The sequence below is a fragment of the Phodopus roborovskii genome, unplaced genomic scaffold (assembly GCF_943737965.1).
Source record: "Phodopus roborovskii unplaced genomic scaffold, PHOROB, whole genome shotgun sequence".
In the NCBI taxonomy this organism is placed as follows: domain Eukaryota; kingdom Metazoa; phylum Chordata; class Mammalia; order Rodentia; family Cricetidae; genus Phodopus; species Phodopus roborovskii.
In genome coordinates this window covers 27,682,082-27,703,558 of record NW_026125281.1, presented here as the reverse complement: position 1 = coordinate 27,703,558, position 21,477 = coordinate 27,682,082, and the positions used below count along the sequence as shown (strand labels likewise).

General features: G+C 41.4%; 1 protein-coding gene and 1 pseudogene across 2 annotated transcripts in view; both read left to right on the top strand.

Moving 5' to 3' along the window:
- Nucleotides 1-21,477, top strand: part of Nkain3 (sodium/potassium transporting ATPase interacting 3) — a 640,303-nt gene that overhangs the window by 582,260 nt on the left and 36,566 nt on the right. For both annotated transcript variants that reach the window (XM_051198451.1, XM_051198443.1), the window contains exon 5: nucleotides 21,311-21,371. In XM_051198451.1, coding sequence (XP_051054408.1) covers nucleotides 21,311-21,371 — 61 coding nt within the window. The remainder of the gene's footprint in view (nucleotides 1-21,310; nucleotides 21,372-21,477) is intronic.
- Nucleotides 7,476-7,627, top strand: LOC127233605 (uncharacterized; annotated as a pseudogene).

The following is a 21,477-nucleotide window of genomic DNA, read 5'->3' as shown; positions in this document are numbered from 1 at the left end:
CTATGATTCTAATTCTCAACTATGAGTCTGCAGTTGTCAATACCACCGCAAAAGGAACTCTCTTGCCCTTTACAATGTGTGGCAGCATGGATCCTGGACTTCCACATGGCTTCTGGTTATAGCAGGAGCCATAGATATCCACATGGTTGGTCTACCAGTCTAGTCCCACCAGCCCCAAATAATACACAGAGACTCTGTATTTGATATAATGCTGTTGGCCAGGTACTAGTTTCTTATCGGCTAGCTCTGTAAATATTAACCCATTTCTATTAGTCTAAGTACTTCCACGTGGTCTTATCTTACCAGAGAGAAAGGCTGGCGTTCTTCTTCCTCAGTCCACCATCTTGGATCTCCTCCCTACTACTCCTCTCTCCTCTTAGTCTCCTAGTCCCTCATATCTTGCTTTCCAATTGCTTTATTCATTAACCAATAAGAGAAACATATTTACAGAATGACATCTCTCATCAGCACGGACCATAAGCTGTAGCATGGTCTCCAGTGGAAGTACATCCCATGGACACCATCATGACATTGAATGGCAGCACAAGCCATGAACATCAACATGGCCTCCAAAGACAACATAAACTATGGACACCAACATATCCCCTGGCATCAGTACAGTTCCCAGATACCAACATGGCTTCAGGTGAAAGCAAATACCAAGGACATAGCCTCCAGTGGTAATGCAAATGACAGACATCAACATCGACCTCAGCTGCCTCATAAACCACAGATACCATAGTTTCCCTTGGAGGCAGCATAGACTACAGACATCAACATGGCTGCCAGTAGCAACAGGCTGCTAACATTGGCATAGCCTTTGGCTGCAGCATGGACCCTGGACATCAGCATGTATTTAGGTAGCAGCACAGACCACGGACATCCACCTGGCTTTGGGTGGTAACATGGACCACAGACATCAACACAACTCCTGGCCACAGCAGGACTACGGACACTAGCATGGTCCTCTGTGGCAGCAGGGACCACAGACATCAACATGGGACATCAACATAGCTTCAGATGACAGTACATCCCACAGTTCTAGCACAGAACACAGACTCTAGCATGGCCTCCAGGGGTAGCATGGATCAGGAGGGACTTTCAAGGGGTTCAATCCAGAACATAATCATTCTCTATCTTAGACATCCTGCAGTTGCTCAGAGCCACGGCATGTGGCTGGATACCTTGTTTGGGAGCAGAGCCTGCAGCAGCTTCTACTCAGCAACACAATACTCCCTGCCTACCATAGTCTTCTCCCATATCTGTCACCACCTCTCTCCACTGTGACTGTGCCCTTCTGTTCCTCCATCTTTCCTGCCTCTGCATCCTATATTTGTTAATGGAAGTAGCATTTCAAACTGCAGTGTGTATCATAGTGTGTGTGTGTGTGTGTGTGTGTGTGTGTGTGTGTGTGTGTGTGTGTGTGCCTAAACGGCTTTGTTAATTTCATCTGTGAGGATCTCTAGCATACTCATACAGGCTGTTTTAAGCTCCTTTACTTGTGCTTCAGCTATGATGGAATGCCCGGGCCCTGCTGTGACCTAGTGGATCTAGGGGTGCTGAGATCTAAAGGTGCATGCCCTGTACTTGTTGTTATTGAATGAGGGTTTTTGTTTTGTTTTGTTTTGCTGGGAAAGATTGTAATTCTACGTGCTTATATCATGGTCTTGTCTTTTGGGATGGTTGTTTTGTTCCTTGTTTTCTGTTGCTCTGATTCTTAGGAAAGAATGATGGCTGATGTTGCCTTTTAGAAAATTCTTCCGGGATCCTGATAGGTGTGGCCACTGGGGTTTCTTGGCAAAATGTGTTTCTAGGTACTGAGAGCTGGTGTTTAGGAATGGGGATGGGCTGGTAGGAAGTGGATATAGAGCTTCACAGGAGGGAGCAAATCAGAGTGTTCTCCAGAATCTGCTTAGTTCCCTGGGGATGGGGGCAGAGAGTGAGGAGAGGCCAGGGCTGTTAGTCTACTGCAGAGCTGGGGATGAGACTGGAGGATTAGATATTGACGAAAGAAGGGAGAGTAAAGAAATGAAGCTAGCCTACTTGTGTTACTGAGGAAATCTGCTTGATCTGCTGGAGATAGGGGCTGAGAGGAGGAGGAGGCTACAGCATATGGTCCGCTGTGAAATGGAAAAGGGTGGTAGTATTGAGGATTGAATTTGAGAGGAGGTTTGGGTAAAGATCTGAAGTTAACCTACCTGGTTTCTGTCCTCAGTTTTTGGTGAGTTTCCAATGGCACAGGTATTGGTATAAAGGGATGAGTCTGTAAAGGAAGGCTGAGTGGCAAGATCTGTGTGATTACAGGAAACTGGGGCCAAGAGGGAGACAAAGCCACTGCAAATGCTCTGCTACAGAGGAAGGGACGAGACTGGGGGTTTGGATATCAGAAGATGACAGAGGTGAAAAGCTGCAGTTACCCTGCCTGTCCCTCTGGCTGGAGTGGTATGTTTATTTCTGAGTGAATTATTAAATCTTAGTGGATTTTATCACCTTTAATGTTTTTCAGTTGATCAACATGTTGTAATCATCAATGCCAAGAACATCACTTTGCATTTAAATACATTATACAAAATGACAGAAATATATTTACAGCCATCCCAGAACTTGTTTGAAATTGTGCCCTAGTCTTAAGCCAAAATCCATTTAATAAATTTTTAGTAAGCAATTTCAGTCAGCAAGCCAAGCAGCATTTTTTAAGCCAAGCATTCTTACTCAGTACAATCCAAAGACAGACTTATATGCTCAGAAATACAGATGGTAAGATATTAAATGTCTTGATTTTCTGTAAGTAAAATACTGTGTTTCCTTAAGGGAGGAAAACTGTGTGTGTACATTAAGAAAACACTGCAGTTCATTACACAAGTGTTTCGGGCAGCATCTGTTCACGTGAATGGTGTAGTGGCCCATGCAGGGCAGGAGCACACATGTAGCATGTTTGAAGCCAAGGCTGCAGTGAAGGCAAGGTGAGCATGGCCAATCGCACCTCTTCTCTATCATACAATTGATTTTGAATATATTTTCATAGCTATGCAGTCAGAAAACATCGACCCTTGCCAAATGTCTGTGACCTTTACAGTCATTTTCACAGCCCAATACGGGTGGTAAACCATAGCTTAAGAAGCTAGGTCATACATAATCACATGAACGCTTTGAATCCAATACATTCCAGTGATTTCCAAGTTTGATACGTGCTGATGGATGATGGTAGGAAAATCAACCAAAAGAATGAGCTGAGATAATTCTCCTAGCAGAGAGGGGCCCCACCCTGTTGTGTGTGCATAGTGACAGCTTTGGGCATTCTCTGGTTCTTTGGGTAACCATTTGCTCTGTAAGCCAATAACACCAAAACTGACTGCAGCTCGCTCTCAGTGCAATCTCTGGCCCTCCCTCAAATGTACTGATGAACATGACAGTCTATCTAACATTATCCCAGGAGGCATGAATAAGATCTTCATTTGAAGAGCAACACACCATGAGTCCTTGGAAGGCCCTGGGTTACTTATTATCCAGCTTTATTGTTTGCATTGTGTACCCTTTCTGCCTAGAGTTGAAGCCTCAAGTAATTCCATGTTTGTGGGCAGCAGAATCTCGTCACAGTTCTGAAGGCTGGAATCCAAGGTCAGGGTGCTACATGCAGGTTTCTGGTGAGGGCTGATTTGCAATTGGTTGCCTTCTATACACACCCTCATGTGGAAGAGGAGGGGGGCAGTCACCTCCCATCTGTCCTTCTATCATGATGATTCCATTCGTGTGGCCTAAATACCTGCGGAGCCAACAATTCTGCATATTGCTGTGATGGAGACAAAGGTCTCAGCATAAGATTTGGAGAAGCAAAAACCTTCATTCTGCTATCAAGACCAGAGATGACTCTGAATCCCTCTCCAGGTGTCTCTTGGGAGTCAGTCCCGCCCTTCCAAAGCTCAGGTCAATGTTTCCAACCTTAAGCTTGAGCCAAGACACAGGGGCTGGCCCTTATTGTTCTGTTTCTGTCAATAGAAAATCAACATAAACCTCACAGAGCACCATCCTGCCAGTTCCAGAGAGGAACCAGATGCTATCATTGAATCCACCAGAGGGCCTAGTGTTAAAACCTTGGACTTGGTTGGGCGTATGGGGAGGGACCTTTAAGAGGTGGAACCTAGTAAAAAGAAGTGAAGTTCAGGTGCCAGACATAGAAATGCCTATGCTGTCTCACAGAGAGCGCATAACTGCATGCATTCTCACACCAAGAAGATCTGTTTACCATCTACTTGGGACAAGGTATCAATGCTACATAAATTCCAATGGTAAAATAACCACTTGATTTGACAAAATGTAGGCCATTGACCTTCAAGAGAGCCAAGTCAGCAGAAAAGTAGGGCCAGCAGCCAAGTTGCAGTGAATCACAGAAGAACAAACAAGTAGAAGAAAGGTGGTGATCACTTCAGACCTTCATCGGTATCAGGGAGCAGCTGTAACACTGAACAGAATCCGGTGACTTTTTTTTTAAGCTAAGGGAGAAGTGATCATTTTCAAGTGAGGGCAAAAGAAAATCTGTGCAAAGGACACATTGCAGGAAAACTCCAAGGAGCAAAGGAAATGTCTCTGAGTGTCCAAAATAGGAATGATACCAGACAAGAGCCATTTTTAAATAGGGACTTCTATCCTCAGACACAACAAGTGAGAGAATGAACGGGAAAACAAAGTCCAGCCCCATGTGTCTGCAGGTTCACTCGCATTAGCAGTCACAGGTGGACAGTGTCCTAGGCAAGGAGGGTGTGGCATTAGATGAGGCTTGTGGGAATAGATTTACTCGAATTCCCTCTTCACTTAAAGAAATGGGCTGTAAATCAGTAGGATGAGCTGATTCTCTAAGATGGTTTTTGGGGAATCTGGTGAGCATCGGGCTTTGACACTAACTGGCAGAATCCCTGCAGACCATGAGCTGAGCCGAAGTCAGGCCTTTCCAAGCACAGGCCACAATGCCAGACTGTGGCCAGCACGGAGGCCAAAGATGAGTTTGAGATGAGAGATGAAAGCCAAAGGGGCAGCGGAGCAGGAAAAGATGATGCACAAGGTCTGAGCATTGTAGGTCTGTTCTCTGTGTGCCCCAGGCATAGGCTCAAAGAAAGCACATGTCTGAGTGACACGAGGCAGAAGTCTGTGCGGTGCTCAGTTAGCAGGAAGGAAGGAACATCAGAGGTCACGGGAAAATCGACATAAGTGACCACTACCTCAGTGGTGCGAAGTCTTCAGTATACAGACTTCATCCTCTCAGATCTGCCTGACAAATGCAGACATGCTGCCTGCCATGTTGGAGACAGAAAACTTTGGAAAAGAAAATACCGGTTTTCTCTGATTGCACCGTTCACTAGCTACGGGCAGGAAGCTAGCTGTTCTGATATCTGCTTTCTCACAAAAGAAGAAAAAAAAAAAGAGCCAAGTATATTTACCTCACAAATGTGCTGTGAAATTTGAACTTTCTAGTGTGCTTGTTAGTTTTTTGTCAATTTGACACCAGCTAGAGGCATCTGGGGAGAAGGAACGCCAATTGAGAAAATCCCCCATTAGATTGTCCTGTGGACTAATTGCTGTGACATTTTCTTAATTGATGGCTTAATTGATGGCTCAGCCCACTGTTGATGTGTCACCCCAGGCCAGTGGGCCTGAGGTGTATGAGAAAGAAGGCTAAGCAGCCATGTGGAGCAAGCCAGAAAGGAGCATCCTTTCAGCCTCTGCATAAGTTCCCGCCTCCAGGATTCTGCCTTGAGTTCCTGCCCTGACTGCCCTCAATATCAGACAGTCATGCAGAAGTGTACAATAAAAGACATCCTTTCCACGTTGCTTTTGGTATTTGTGCGACACAGGAATAAACAACAAACTAAAGATTTAGCATCAAGAAACAGATAAATTGCTAAGTGATGCCTATCACCAGGTCAATCTTAAAAATAACTTCTTTCATAGTGAAATGCAAATATGCACCATAATTAAGTAGAGAGTGTTACCTGCCCTGTACTATCGGATCGTTAACAGAAACAATAGCCACAGGCATATACTCTTCTGGTCTTCTCTACAGCTCTAACAACAAATAATTTCTCAGCTCAGCTCCCACCCGGAAGGAAAGCTGAGAGCCAGCTCCTCAGTAGGGACTATGTACTTTTAACAGCTGGTTCTACACTGCAGGGACCTGGATGGCATTTTCAGAAACCATTTCATTAAAGTGCATTGAACACCATTCTTTCCCACTGAGTTCAAACAGCTGCAAAGTGTCCTCCCCTACAGTTTCCACCTTTCACATCCTTGCAGGAAGCTGGGCTCTGATTACTATGGATCCAAGCCTAATGCCCTCTGCCAAGCTTGTCTACACTGCTGAACACTTCCCATCTAACAGAGAAGGCAGAAACAAAACCAGAAGGCAGCTTTCAACCCCGTGGTTGGCTCTTGTGTTTATAAAAGCTGAAATCAAAACAGAGGTACTTTTCACTCAGAGCCACACCCAACACTTTAGGGATTTTGTGAGATGTACTATATGTCCACGGGACATTTTAAAACAAAAATCAGAATTCACCTAGACCATTTCCCTGGTTCCTGGAGTCAAATCAGATGCCTATCCTGAAAACGGATAGTTGAAAAATAATTTTGAAAACACATTCTTTCATCGATATTGGGAAGCTAAGAGAGGGGATCATGAATTTAAGATGTGTGTAGGATACAGAGCAAGAGACTGACTCAAAATTTACATCATCAAGTCCCCAAGATTCTCCCTTGAATGGTGACATTTTCATGCCCCAAACTGATTCTGGAGTCTCTCCTTTTGGAGTGTTCTGCTCTTTGAGGGGAGTTTGCTCTGACTCCACCAAGGATGCTGATCCAGCTGAAGTACCACAGATACACACCCAGCCCCTGTACAGCCTCTGAGAGTTTATCACAGCAGCAATTGGAGTGTGGTATATCCAGCCTGGCAGTCCAGAAATCACAGCTGGCTTTTAGAGCAAATGAGGATTGCTTGTATGTATTCCTTCTTTGGTGTAGGCACCTGTCCCATTTTCATAAAATAGAAGTTCCTACAGTTATGGAACAGTCTCTCTGCCTTCACTCTGTGATTACTGAACACACTGTTTAAGGACTCTAAGGAATTAGACAACAAAGGAATAAGACTTGTGGTCAAGATTGGCACTTCAACAGAGTTATGAGTTGATTTTGCTGCGTTTTGGATGTGGTAACTAGATAAATCTTGTGCTAAAGATAGATTTAATCTACTTAGCTTCAATAGTAATTAATCTGCTGAACCAAGACAGGTGCTAGTACCTATCTGAAGGGAAATATGGCCACATAATTCTGTATTGTTTGCAAACCATCCTAAAACTCTTAATTTCAACAAAGAGAATATACATATCTTCAGAAAAAGAAGAAATATTTGCATTCCTACTAATGATGGTAACATACCACTGAAGGGATGAATAGTAGGTAGTTCTCACTGAATTGAAAACATGCACAGAGTACCTGGCAAAGGAGATGCCATGACCAAGTAGGTGGTTTTCCCAGGGTGAGGCCCACCCATTGCCCTTGGGGTGTGTGTGCTGACCCCTTGATTTCCCCTGACTGCATAATTTGTGGTAGTGGGGGACTGTGTTTGTGCTCTCCCTTGAAAAAAAAAGAAAACATTAAAAGAAAAACAAACCTACAAGAACTATGGTTCATCAGACACGACATCCTAATGCTATTATTTTATACATTTTACTTAAAATTTATACTTTTAATGCTTTTAAAAGTATAGACAGCATTTTAAAACTAGAAAGTATAAAGTGAGTGTTTCATGGTGTGTCTAGGTGAATAGCACATGGTTCTACTGAATAATTACAAGAAAAAAGTGCACTGTCTTCTCGGGTTGTGCAGGATTCAGGAATGTCAACCTGCTCCACTAGATTCTATTCCAGTTTGCTAAGCCAAACTCTTTGAATGGACAAGATAGGAGCAAACAGAGCTCAGTGCACCCTTTGTGATTTCTCCACACTTGTCAATACTCATGCTTAGAAATTACATATCTGATTTGACACTTACAAAACAACAACTCTGTAACCCCCAAACCCACAGTTTTAAAGTCTATTTTAGTTATACTTAGGATGTAAAATGTGTAGGTAGTAAATGAAATTTTCCTTGCTAGAAACATTTATTTTCAAAAATCCCAGATGCAGCTCTCTACTTAAATAGGTACCAGTTGAGAGGAAAATGAGACACTGCACTTTAACAACTTGTACCTGATCAGCACAATTCGAGAACGAATAGTCTATGAATTTAAGTAGCATTTGTATCCTTTATGATATTTCTAGGCTGGTTTGTCCAGTGTCTGTACCACAAAGGCATATCATTAAAAGTCTGCCCTTACTTGGTGGAAGCCAACAAATCGTTTGTTTTCCATTTGGAAGCTGTCTACAGGAGTGCTTCCCACACACACATCAATTCTCAGAGCCTGAACGAACTGTCCCTTTTTATGGTCATCGTGGAGGGGACACTGATTTCCATATTCATTGATTTATTGTGAGTCCAGGTGCCAGGAGGCCTCTTAGGAAGGAACCAAATGTCTGTTGTAATTTCAGACTTCATGGGGCTCCATAAGCAGATGTACTTCTCATTGTGAATCCTGGAAGAAACAGTATAAGCAGTGTGATTAAAAACAAGTGGGTTAGTTATTACAAAGATGCACACCCCCTCCAGTGACCTAAACAAACAGCAAGCCAGTAGTTCTCCAAACTTCTTCCCCTGAGACTCCTAGAGCAGCAGGCCTCCCTTGTGCTGAGTGTGTGGGAGAAAGCAGGTAGATTGGTTAGCAGTGACTCAGAAGGGCCCTCCTGGGAACAACAAAGAAAGAAATGTGTCCCCAAAGCAGTGTGAGATTCAATTGTCCACCTGCTGCCTGCTCTTCAATCCCTGAGGTTTTGTTTGTTTGTTTTTATATAAAACTCCTTAAAAGGAGAGATAGACCTGATGATGAACCCAAAGCTGAGTGAGAGCCATCAAACAAAGCTCAATTCTTGTGCCTCAGAAATAAGGGTCAGAAGGTTCTCAAGTTACTGAATCAAGGCAGTAAGCCATTATACAAGGGGAAGAGACTTTCACATTGGCTGAGTGACAGGGCAGCTTCAACATTGCTGACAGTTTCAGGATTCTGAGATTCTTCCACTTAATTTCAGACAAACAGGCTCTGCCCCGTAACCCCATTCAAAATATTTTATGAATACCTGCTTCTTACAAGGCCAAGTAGTGAGTATTAAAAATCCCATCTTGAGCTAAGGAGAGAAAATTCTGTAGTAGAACCTAGATATGACGAGATGGTACAATCATCTTAGGGTTGCCTCTGTGGAGGGGTTGAGTTTGGAGGAATTTACAGAAAGACACAGACATTCTCCCCAAGAGAACCAAACCAGGACATCTTTGTTGGGGCTCCTCATAACAGTCTCTGCCTTCAAGGACCCAGTGCAAGTCCTCAAGTGCTCAGAGTTGTTATAGAAAGCAGGAACTTCTACTTTGTGGTGTGGGACAGTTTCTAGCGGCAGCGGGCCAACTAGAGGGATCAGACAGATGCAAGCGGCATTGAAAGACAGGAGTGTTTATGCAGGAAGACGTGAAAGAACAGAGTGCAAAGTAAAGAACACGACACGTTCAGGGGATGGAGCTCTGACAGGCAGGAGAAGCCTTGCCAGCCAGTGGGAGCAAAACTACAGAGGGGTGCAGCAGGGAATGGGACGGGAATACTGGCCAGGCAAGCCGACCTTTGCTCTTAGGTACCTAAAAGAGTCTATCATGATTTTACAATGTTTATTCCCATCATACTGCAAACATTCTACATCACCACTGACATCAGGGAAGTGTTGGAGAGAGGTAGGTGGGGAAAGGAAGAAAAGGAGAGAGGGAAGGAGGGAAGGAAGGAAGGAGGGAAAGAGGGAGGGAGGCAGGGAGGGAGGGAGAGAGGGAAGGAGAGAGCAAGCTCATTGACATCACACTTTCTCCAGCTATAATCCCGTTTCTGCTCATATTTTCATCTAAACTTTTTGAAAGAAGTATTGGCATCCTACTTCCCATGACTCCTACTCCAAGAAAATAGGTATTCTATTCTCCACAAAAATAATTCCTATCTATGACATCAGTGCAGTACAGGGATCAACACGCATCCCCCCTTGTCTAGACCCTAAGAGAGAACTGGTACTGCGGCTGGCTGTCCTCATTCATGTTCCTCATTCCCTGCTTTGCTGTTTGCTAATACTCAGATGTCATAATACTCAGCATCTCATCATGGAATCCTTCTCTGGCTTCACTCACTTAGTGATCTAATTCAGTCACATGGCTTCAAATACCACCTACAACATCCATCATCTAAATTACAGTAAATGCAATTGCTCTCCGCCTGAGCTGTTTCTCTAGGTTGCATTTGCAGCAAGCCAACTTCAGTGGTGAGGTAACTTTGCCCCTTATCTTTATCCACAACAAGCCGGCTTGCTTCTCTTTCCTATGATGGAAATCTGGGCTCCTGTTCTATACACCTTCACCTTGGGGTCAGAGCTCCTATCACAGTCTGAGGGGTGCAGAAATCCGCATGAGGTACCTGACCCCTGTGGCGCTAATAATGCCTCGTCTCTGTCCCTGGATTCCTCAAAGAGTCATAAGCTGGACTGTTAACTTGTGAGTAGAAGAATACTAAAAACCCTGACAGTGGTGATGTTAAACCCGTTCCTAATGAGTAACTTAACACCTTACCATATGGTAAGCCAAATACATTTTACTAAAGATTTATACTCACAAATATTCAATAGCATCCTACAGGACCAAATGTTTCCCATGTCCAGCCTTAGCCAAGAATTTTGTGGTTAACCTGAATTTGAGGGATGAAAATCAACAAATACAGAACATCCTAGAATCTTAAGGTACCAAGACGAGTTTTACATCATGAAGAATTCACATAAATGACAGAAGTTTGGGGGGGTATTCTTAGGGCTACTTTATAGCATGACAAATGAGAGAGAGTGATATTGGGATTCAAGCTTCATGCTGAAGATCAGAAAAGCAAAGTAGCCAGGCACTAGCTCACATTCTACCTCAGAGTGAAAGGTGATCCTGGGCTCCACCAAACCTCAGACTGCTGCCTCCTCAGTTTGGCAGAGAACCATGAGACTTCAATGTCTTCCAATTCTCAGTGTGGTTGGAAAATGAATGCTTGACCTGAGACCTTGCTCCTGTCATAAATACCTCTTATGAGTCCTGGGATTAAAAGTGTGTAATCCCAAGTGCTGAGATCGTCTTTGCGTGAGTTGTTTCTCTTTAGAACTGGATTAATTTTGTCTGCTCTGTGTGGCCTTGAACTAACTGAGATCAGTCTACCTCTTAATCCTGAGTCCTGGGATTAAAGATGTGTGTACCACCACTTCCTAACTCTACGGCTGATGGAATTAAAGGTGTGTATCACCATTGCCTGATCTCTGTAGCTTGTGGCTGACTTTGCTTTTGAATCCTAAAACAAGCTTTAGTAAATCATAGATAATATATCACCACACTACTTCTGTTGAAAGACTTGTTTGGCTTCTGACCAACCCACCGACCACCTCCACCCCTCCCCCACCCCCCCAACAACTCTCCCTTCTGCATACCTAGATAAGCTCGTCTCACCACGTATACATTTCTCCCGAAAGTGGTTCCTTGGGAAACAACTAGAACACATGCTTATCATCCCGATGTCTCTGTGTGTGAAACTGAACCCTGCCCATTTTTATGAAAAGCCTGTAGGTCAAATCAAACCAAACCTCAGGCCAGTTCCCAATGGTGGAAAGTAATTAATCTCTTACAGAAAAAGTGCTGTTAGAACCAAGTCTTAAACCCTTTGCCATCATTAAATATAGTAAAAAAAAAAAAAAAAGGTTGTTTTATGCTAACATGTAGAAGATAATTTTAAATTCTACATGGTAACGGATGGCTTTAAGGAAGAGGCAAAGTGTTGCCTTTAAAGGGACTGCCTCTTTCAAAACTTTAATAAAATCATGAGTATAAGCTGGAACTGGAGCCCAGTGCCACAGCATTCATATGGCTCTACATTCAATCATCAGCAAGGCAAGGGAAGTCTCTGCCAGGTAACATGCTTTCTACCTGTAATTTCAGCACTCAGGGACTGCAGCAAAGGTTAGCCATGGATCTGAGGCTAGCTCTTGCTACAGGGTATACCAGGCCAGCCTGGGCTACAGAATAGGACCCTGTCTCAAATATCCAAAAAGAAAAGGGCTGAAATACTGAGGATGTCACTCTCTTGTTTTTTTTGTTTGGTTTTGTTTTGTTGTTTTGTGTTTTTTTTTGTTTTGTTGTTTTTTGTTGCCTTGTTTTTCTCTTGTTGAGAATGAATTTCATTCTATTTCATGTAGATCAGCAGAGAGCCACAGGATGATTTCAACTCCTATTCTGGGAAGCTGAGAAGCACACAAGCCAGGCTTCTACAGTTTGGTGATTAACAGGGTGTCTAGACAGGCTCTCATGAGCTTAACGTCATTAATTAAACAGCTGTTTTGTTAATCACAATAGCAAGAGTAATTCATGAACTAAATATGTTATTAATATGCCCATCAATAAAGCAAGAGTAAAAGGAAATATTCTAATTAATTTATTTGTAATAATATTGAGACTATGGCTGGTGAATTCTGTTTGAGTGCCTGGAGAGTGAGCTAATGTTTCTAGCATGGTAAATCTTTATCTTATTGTTCCTAACTAATGGAATTGTATATTTCAATTTCCTGGCCAAAATTCCTTTTATGTCATCTATCAAGGTTATATTAAGGTCCATTAGTGAACAATTGGACCTGACAAACACTCTGTTGGTACATATTGTCCCTTTCTTTTAAGGGTGTGCGTTCCCACATTTCATCGACAGGAATATTTTTTGCTGGATAAGGAGTGTGCTGTCACTATGATTAAATATCTGACAATATTCTCTGTCAATCAAAAGGCATAATATTTGAAAAAGAAAAAAATGCACTTGTCCAGTACATACACAGTATATATTTTCATGAAATACAGCTAACCTAATACTTTTCCAGACTCCATGGCCTAAAACCATAGGGGAGAAATACAAGTTACATTGATTTAATCTGAACATATTAGCCCAAAGCTTGCTGTTTTCCCTTCACATAAGTCCATGTATAATGAACTTCCACACTTCTCCTGACTTGTTTACTGCCATAGGCTATCCATCCATCCCCAAAGTGTTTATTCAATTTCAGTTTTACTTTACTTGGATGAGGAAATGAAAGCAATAAACCTCACATCTAATCTTTAATGTTAACCATCTGGTCAGCATATATTTTTGAGGCTAGAAGAAGGTCTGAAATACAGCCATATAAAAGTTCATGCAAAAAGTAAATTTTTATTTTATGGTATAAAAGTCTCATAGAGGACACTTATATTTGTATTTTTTAAGTATAATAAATGCATATCAAAATGATTTACCAGTTAACACTTAATACTTTCCAGACCTGTTCTAGCAGCTGGAAGAGAAACCAGAGGGTCAGGATTGCTCTGTTACTCTGTCAGGGAGCAGGGGGTGGGTTGGAGGTGCTCAAGGCAAAGTGGTCTCCTGTTGAGTCTCCAGGCTCAATTCCATCAAATTAACTCCACATATTGATATGTGAGAGCAGCGTTCCAGCAAGACTGTTTTCTCCTAAGGGGCCTTCTCATCAATCCTCTGGCCTTTCTTCCAGTAAATGCCAATAGACCAACCAGTAAATGCTGATGGACTTACCAATAAATGTTGATGGATCCAGCTGTGCCAAATGGAATAAGCAATATTAGAAAACACCAAAATATATGTCTCTGTCAAAAAGGCTAGCTTAATATATACTTTAGATGTTCTGCTCAAAAGGCATAAAATGAAAGATAATAATAACCCACTTACCTTAAGTCAACACTTAGGTGTGAGTAAAGGTGTTACCCATCTTTCTTAAGGAGGATAGTCCATTAGAACAATAGAAACTCACACTCATAATAGTTCCAAGAATCAGGAAAGTCTCAGTCTCAACTCAGAGTACCCCTACTGCACTCATCCAAACATACCCACTCAACATTGTCTTCCTGGCACTTATCCAGATGAGAAATGGTGACTGTGTCAGAATAACTCACCTTAATTTGGCATGAAAATTAAAATATAAAATTATCATACAACATAACAACCTCTATAATAAAATTAGACACTCTTGTCTAAATTTCTGTCTGTATCATTAAACAGCACAACCTGTCCAGGTGGGTTTCTATCCCAGCAGGGTCGTTTTCTACACTATTGAAGCAGACCTGGTGTGTCAATTATTTTAGACGCCTTGGGAAGAACCCACAGCCACAGCTTGGTCTAGCCTTCATGGTTCCAAGTAAATCTAATGCATTAATGTTTATGACACTGAACATGGATCCCCTGAACCCTTTAAACTATTTTTCAAGCAAAAGTGTCCTCTTCAAAGTTAGTTGCCAAAGCAGGTTGTCTTAATTACTATTCTATTGTTGTGAAAGGACTCCATGACCAATGCAACACTTAGAAAACATTTAACTAATGGCTTGCTTATAGTTTCTAAGAATTCATTCATTTTCATCATAGCAAGAATCATGGCAGCTTGAATGCAGTTCTGGCAACAGAGCTGAAAGCTTTATAACTTAGTCCACAGGCAGCAGTGGCAGCAAGGGGTGGGGGGAGGGAGAGAGAGAGAGAGAGAGAGAGAGAGAGAGAGAGAGAGAGAGAGAGAGAGAGAGCTGTGAACTCTTTTGAAACCCCAAAGTTTACCAAAGTCTACTCCTAATGCTGCACTTCCTCCAACAAAGCCACACCTACTCCAATAAGACCATTTCTCCTAACCCTTCTAATGCTTTCAAACATCCACTGCCTGGTGATTATTGAGTTACAAGCCTTAGCAGGGACCCTGTCCAGCAAACTGGCACAGCAGCTGTAAGAACAGGGTGCCTGGTCACAATTGCAAGGGGTTTTTTTTTTTTTTTTTCTTTTAAAGGTGGTGCATGCCTTGGCTGTTCAGGATTGCCTCAGAGTAGGTGACCTTTGGATTCATTGCCTGGAGTCTAGGGGAATTTCAAATTTGTTACTAACAGTTGCCCACAAGGACAGTTGTGTCGAGAAGATGTTATTTACCCAAATTAGTCATTGCCTGAACACCCGGACTGGGTCACTTTCAGCGGGGTGGGCACAGTTTGGGTGTTCCTTGGAACTGTTTATGGTTCCTTGGCTGGAGCCGAATCAGCCTTGTGCCACGCAGGGAATTTCTCAAGGTGGCTTTTTCTGAGGATGGAGTTAACTTCATCCTCTCCTTTACCTTGCTCTACCACATATGAGGTCCATTCTTATTCACACCACCACACAGGTCATACAGATACACAGGATAACCCAAGCCAGAACCCAGAATGCCTGTACCTGAAAAATACACAGATAGATAACATTTGCAGCATGAATATAACATGCTACATTTTTTCTTATTTACTTTCTTTAACCTACGAAAAGCTAGCTTCTAATAATATCTGAAGTTGTTACCCAGTGGTGGCCTTACCCGGTCCACACATCAAGTGATAAGTGACTCTGAAACTCTCGCAATGCCAGGGTGGGTCATGGAGAGGGAAATGGAAGGAGCCACTGTGTGAGCTGTGGCAGCCTTGTCACACAGAGGTTAACTGGAATTCTTGTGGGGTTCAGCACATTTACAAATTAAATTCTAAGTTTAACAATTTCACAAGACATCAATGCCTCTGAAACAGTCTGTGGCTTTCAGGTAGAACTGGTTACAGATACATCTGTGAATTATGTTTCTTGCTAAGTCAAAGTGAACATGCATCATGCCCTTGATATATGTGTGGTCTTTGTCAGACACAATACAAAATAAAAGCCATGGTTCTTCAAAATGAAAGACAGTATTCCCTAATTTGAAATTGTCAGCAAAACCACTTGAAATGAGTGGTGTTTGTTTAAAGCAATGAGGTTCCACTCTGAGGGCACATATTTTGGAAAAGTTAGGAAGACATAAAGCCAGATATAAAAATATAACTGCTTTCATCTCAGTATTACACAACAGAGTTTGCTGAGAGGAATGAAGTTACAACTTCTCTGTTCAAATCATCCAATATCATGATTCCAGCTCAAACACTGATCTCAGAAAGTTACTCTCTCACACCATCTCCTAGAGCTGAAGTTCTATCACAAGCCTGCCCATGGCTTAAAACACAAATTCACAGATGTAGAATAAATGTCCTCAGAGGGCTTCTACATCCCATTCCATAAAACATGTGATGAAATAACTACTCAACACAAAGGAAATAATTTGAGTGTATGGATGAAAGTGGGTGTGATAATCAGACAGGCTTAACAATGTGGATATTGTCCAAGTTGTTCATGGGTGTTCAATACTAGGAAAAGTAGAACAAGGAGGAAGAGTAGGGAAAATAAAGTGATAGCAACATGAAAAGAAATCTGCCCTGGGGTTGCTGGCATTGAAGATAGAGAGATGGTGACACTAGTCATAGAATACAGAAATCTTATGGAAGCTGTAAACGCAAGGATACAGATTTTGCAAGACCTTCTAGAAGGACTACAGCCCTGCTGATGTGTGACATTAGCTCAATGAAGCCTATTCCAGGCTTCAGCAAAGAAAACAACTTTCTGTTATTTATGTCACTTTACTATACCAGCAACATAAAACAAGCATAAGAGAGTTCCTGGTTTAAGCATAAGTATATATGTAGGTCAGCAATATGCACTTCCCAACCAGAGGGAACAGAAACAGCTAGGCACCTGTCCATTGGCAGATGTCTCCCACCATATAAAGTATCGAGAAAACTGTTCCAATGTTGATAAGTTGCCTTTACTTTCTAAAAAAAAATATATATATATATAATAAATCCCAATGTATTTACCAAACATTTTAGACCATAAAACATCATGCAAAATAATAAGAATAGGGCATGGAGAAATGTCCCAATGGTTAAGAGCATTTACTGCTTTTACAGAGGATTTGGGTTCAGTTCCCAGTATCTACATGGTGACTTACAACAATCTATACCTCCTGTTACAGGTGCCCTCTTCTGGCACATACAGGGACCTGCACACATGTGGTGCACATACACTCATATAGACACACACACACAAACACATACACACATATTTGCAAGAATAAAAAATAAATCTTAAACAAATTACTAATAATGTAAAATTCCTAAATTGGCAAAGAAACTGCATATCATTTACATGACTAATGAAGCAAAGCTGTTACAAGAGAAGGTATTTTATTTTATGAATTCATACATTCTAGGAACAAATAGCCTCCACTACTAATGACATGGTGAGTTAGTTACTACTGAGGTAGAATAAGAGATGCTGCAGCTTATTTTTTTTTATCATTTTAACTGACTCATAATAATTATGTCTTTTTATTATATTGAATATTTCAAAACAATTAGGGGGAATGAGTTGGAACAAAATGAAGCAAACATTCTAAAAACCAAGTCAATAGCAACAAAAATATACATGTTATCTTACTATAATAATTCTAACTTACTGTTTGCATAACTGGATGCCAACATGTAGAAGAATTCAAATAGACCTGTATCTATTGTCATGCACAAAACTCAAGTCTTCCTGAACATAACACCAGTAGGACAGACACTGAATCAACAATTAATAAATGGGACCCCCCCATGAAACTGAGAAGCTTCTATAAGGCAAAGACACAGACAACAAGTCAAAATAGCAGCCAACAAAATGGGAAAAGGTATTCACCAACCCCATATCTTAAAAAGGGCTGATTTCCAAAATATACAAAGAATTTAAGAAGCTAGTCACCAAAACATTAAATAATCCAATTAAAAAGTGGGGCACAAAACTAAATAGAGAATTCTCAATAGAGGAATCTAAAATGGCTAAAAGACACTTAAGAAAGTACTCAACATCCTTACCCATCAGGGAAATTCAAATCAAAGCAACTCGGAGATACTATTGTACACAAGTCAGAATGGCCAAGATCAAAAACACAGATGATAGCTTATGCTGGAAAGGATGTGGAGTAAGGGTAATACTCCTCCATTGATGGTGGGAGGGCAAACTTGTATAGCCACTTCGGAAATCAGTATATTGGTTTCTCAAAAAATTGGGAATCAGTCTACTTCAAGACCTAGCAATTCCACTCTTGGCCATATACCCAAAGGATGCTATTCATACTACAAGAACATATGTTCAACTATGTTCATGGCAGCATTATTTGTAATAGCCAGAACTTGAAAATATACTAGATGCCCCTCAACCGAAGAATGGACAAAGAAAATGTGGTACATCTACACAAGGGAGTATTAGTCAGCATATAAAACAAACAAACAAAATGACATCATGAAATTTGCAGGCAAATGGATGGAACTAGAAAGAATTATCCTGAGTGAGGTAAACCAGACACAGTATGTACTCACTGATATGTGGATACTAGATATAAAGCAAAGGATAACCAGCGTACAGTCCATGGCCCCAGAGAAGCTAGGTAACAAGGAGAACCCTAAGGGAGGCATACATGGATCCCCCTGGGAAGAGGAAAAGGACAAGATTTCCTGAGAAAATTGGGAGCATGGTAGGGAGGGGAGACACAGGAAAATGGAAGGAGAGGAGAAAGGAAATGGAGAGAACACGAGGAAAAGGGAGGGTGGAGATGGGGGAAGGATGGAGAGGGAGAGCAAGGAAAAACATATCTTGATTGAAGGAGTCAGTATGGGGCTAATGAGAAACTTGGCACTAAGGAAATTCCAAGGAATCCACAGGATGACCCCAGTTAAAACCCTAAGCATTAGTAGAGCGGTGTCTGAACTGGCCTTCCCCTTTAATCAGATTAGTAACTACCTGAATTATCATCATGGAGCCTTCATCCAGTGACTGATGGAAGCAGATTCAGAGATCCACAGCTAAACACTGGGCTGAGCTCTAAGAGTCCAGTCAAAGACAAGGAGGAGTGATAATATGAACAAAGGGGTCAAGACCATTTTAGGGAACCCACAGAAACAGCTGACCTGAGCTAGTGGGAGCTCACTGACTCTGGACTGACAACAGGGAATCCTGCATAGAACCAAACTAGGTCCTCTGAGTGTGCATGACAGCTGTGTGGCTTGGGCACTCTGTGGGGCCATTGGCAGGCGGATGAAGATTCATCCCCAGTGCTTGAATTGGCCTTTTGCAGCTCATTTTCTCTGGAGGGATACCTTACTCGGCTTAGATATAGGGAGGGGAGTCCTTGATCCTGTCTCAAAAAGATGTTCCAGACTTTGTTGAGTCCCATGGGAAGTCTTACCCACTCTGAGGAATAGATGGGGGTGGGGTGGGGGTTAGGTGGAGAGATCAGGAGGAGGGGAAGGAATGGGAACTTGGATTGTTTTAAAGATTGTTTTAAAATTAAAATTTTAAATTTTAAATTAAATTTAATTTAAAATTAAAATTTAAAATTAAAAAACGGTTAAAAAGAGAAAAAATGTTATTTTACTATAATAATTCAGAAAAAAATAATTCTGCCTTAGGAATCAAAATATAGAAATAGGAATAAACACACAAGAGAAAAAAACATTAATATTCCTATATGAAATATAATAAAATGACTTGATGGAGTACTGTACTTTGTAATACATTCAAATGGTGCATATTTATGTAGGCATGCATGACTTAGTATTTCTTGGGTCATGGGAATGTCACTGTGACTTGAGAATGTGTAGAAGATTATGAGATTTATTTCCAACAACTGTTGTAGTGGTGGTCATGGGTCACTTTGCTTTTCAGCTTGTAGCTAATTTCCTGCACAAGCTGTGTTTGGTAGAAGCCAATTAAAAGGCAGTTCTGTTCATTCTTCAAGTACATTTAAAGACCCACATATTTCAAGCTGAGTTTACAGCTTCTTTGGGTTCCTTTGTAGGTAATTATCTCAACCATGTTCATGTGAACGCTCAGCGTCTCAACTGAAGCTCCATCTCAGTACCCAGGTCTTCAGTAAAAAGTGGCCATACAGTTAGCTGCCTTAGTCTCAACTCCTCTTTGCTTGGTTATTCAGGGGATAAAGTAGTGATAAATACAGGGAGTGAGGGTTGAACATGACTGCCTTACACGTAAGCTGGAAGAGGACACTCCCTGGATGTGACAATCTCCACAGGCTGCTGTATTCCCCATAGAGTGATTTTGTGGGTGACTTGAAACTTCGTTCCACTCCCGCTTCAAGATTTCTCTTCATCATCCACGTGTCTAGCATTACCAGTTGCTAGCTGACCACTTAACAGACTGCTCACATTTAGGTACCCAGAGTTCCAACATCGTTCTCCTGAGCATCTTCCCTGGTAGAAAGCCTCTTTGGAGGCACTTGCAGGCCTTGGCTCCCCACCCTCTCAGTCAGCCTCTCAGGACTTCTTGACCTTTATCACCATTGCCTGGGGTAGGATTAGAAACCTGGTTTAGGTATCACCTCGGACAGCTGCATATCTCACAGGTATCCCTTGCAGTAGGAAGCCTTTGACACTGGGGCTGCCACAATGTTTCTTTTTCAGAGGCATTTTATAATGAAGATAGGAAGAGGAAACAATCTCTGACCACACAGAAAAGGGCAAAATGACCAACTACAAGAGCCAGAGAGGCAGCTGTTTTTAATCCTACTTAAGAACCCGAGATTAGCTGAGATTAATAGACAATTTTGACCTCTGAGAATAGTTGTGTCTCTGACTGTGCAGAACAGAAATCATAATTCAGGGAAGTTCAGGGGAAAAAAAAAGTACAAGTGGCAAGGTTCTCTGTGCTATGGTTGTTCCTTAGGACACTCATCAAAGAATACATTTTTCTCTCCTACTACTACAGTTCGCCACTAATGCAAGTTAATGTATTTTCTTATGATGTAATTAACAAACAATTTAATATTCAACAGAATTTACATTCTCACAGTATTTTAAATTAAGGAGATGATTGCTGTTTATGTGCAACATGTTTTTAGTCCTTTCCTGCCTGTTAAACATTAAAACAGTTATAGAAATAATGAATATAGTACAAATTGATCTATAAATACAAAAAAGTAAAGTATATATTAGGAATAATTTGTGATCCTGTTTATATTCTAAATCAAAGTCTAAGTGAAGTATTCAGAATTGTTTTTACTTCTCATTTATCTCTATTTTTTTAGAAAACTATTTAGATTTCTGAAAAATGAAAAAGTTTTAAATAGCAACTATTGTTCAGATGTAAATTTTTATCCTATTACAAATTCTCAATTTATTTAATATATTGGTGCAAACCATAAAAACATACACTTTTTTTTTCCAGCTGGTTGGGTTTGTGTATGCCTGTTATGTGATCAACATTTCTATGGAAGAAGAAGACACCTGTAAGTACCATAATCCTCCCTCGGTTCCCTCTGGGTAAGACACTGATTCCTCAAAGCTGTCACAAGGCTAGGAAATCTTCCATATTTCAAATCTAAAATGATAGAA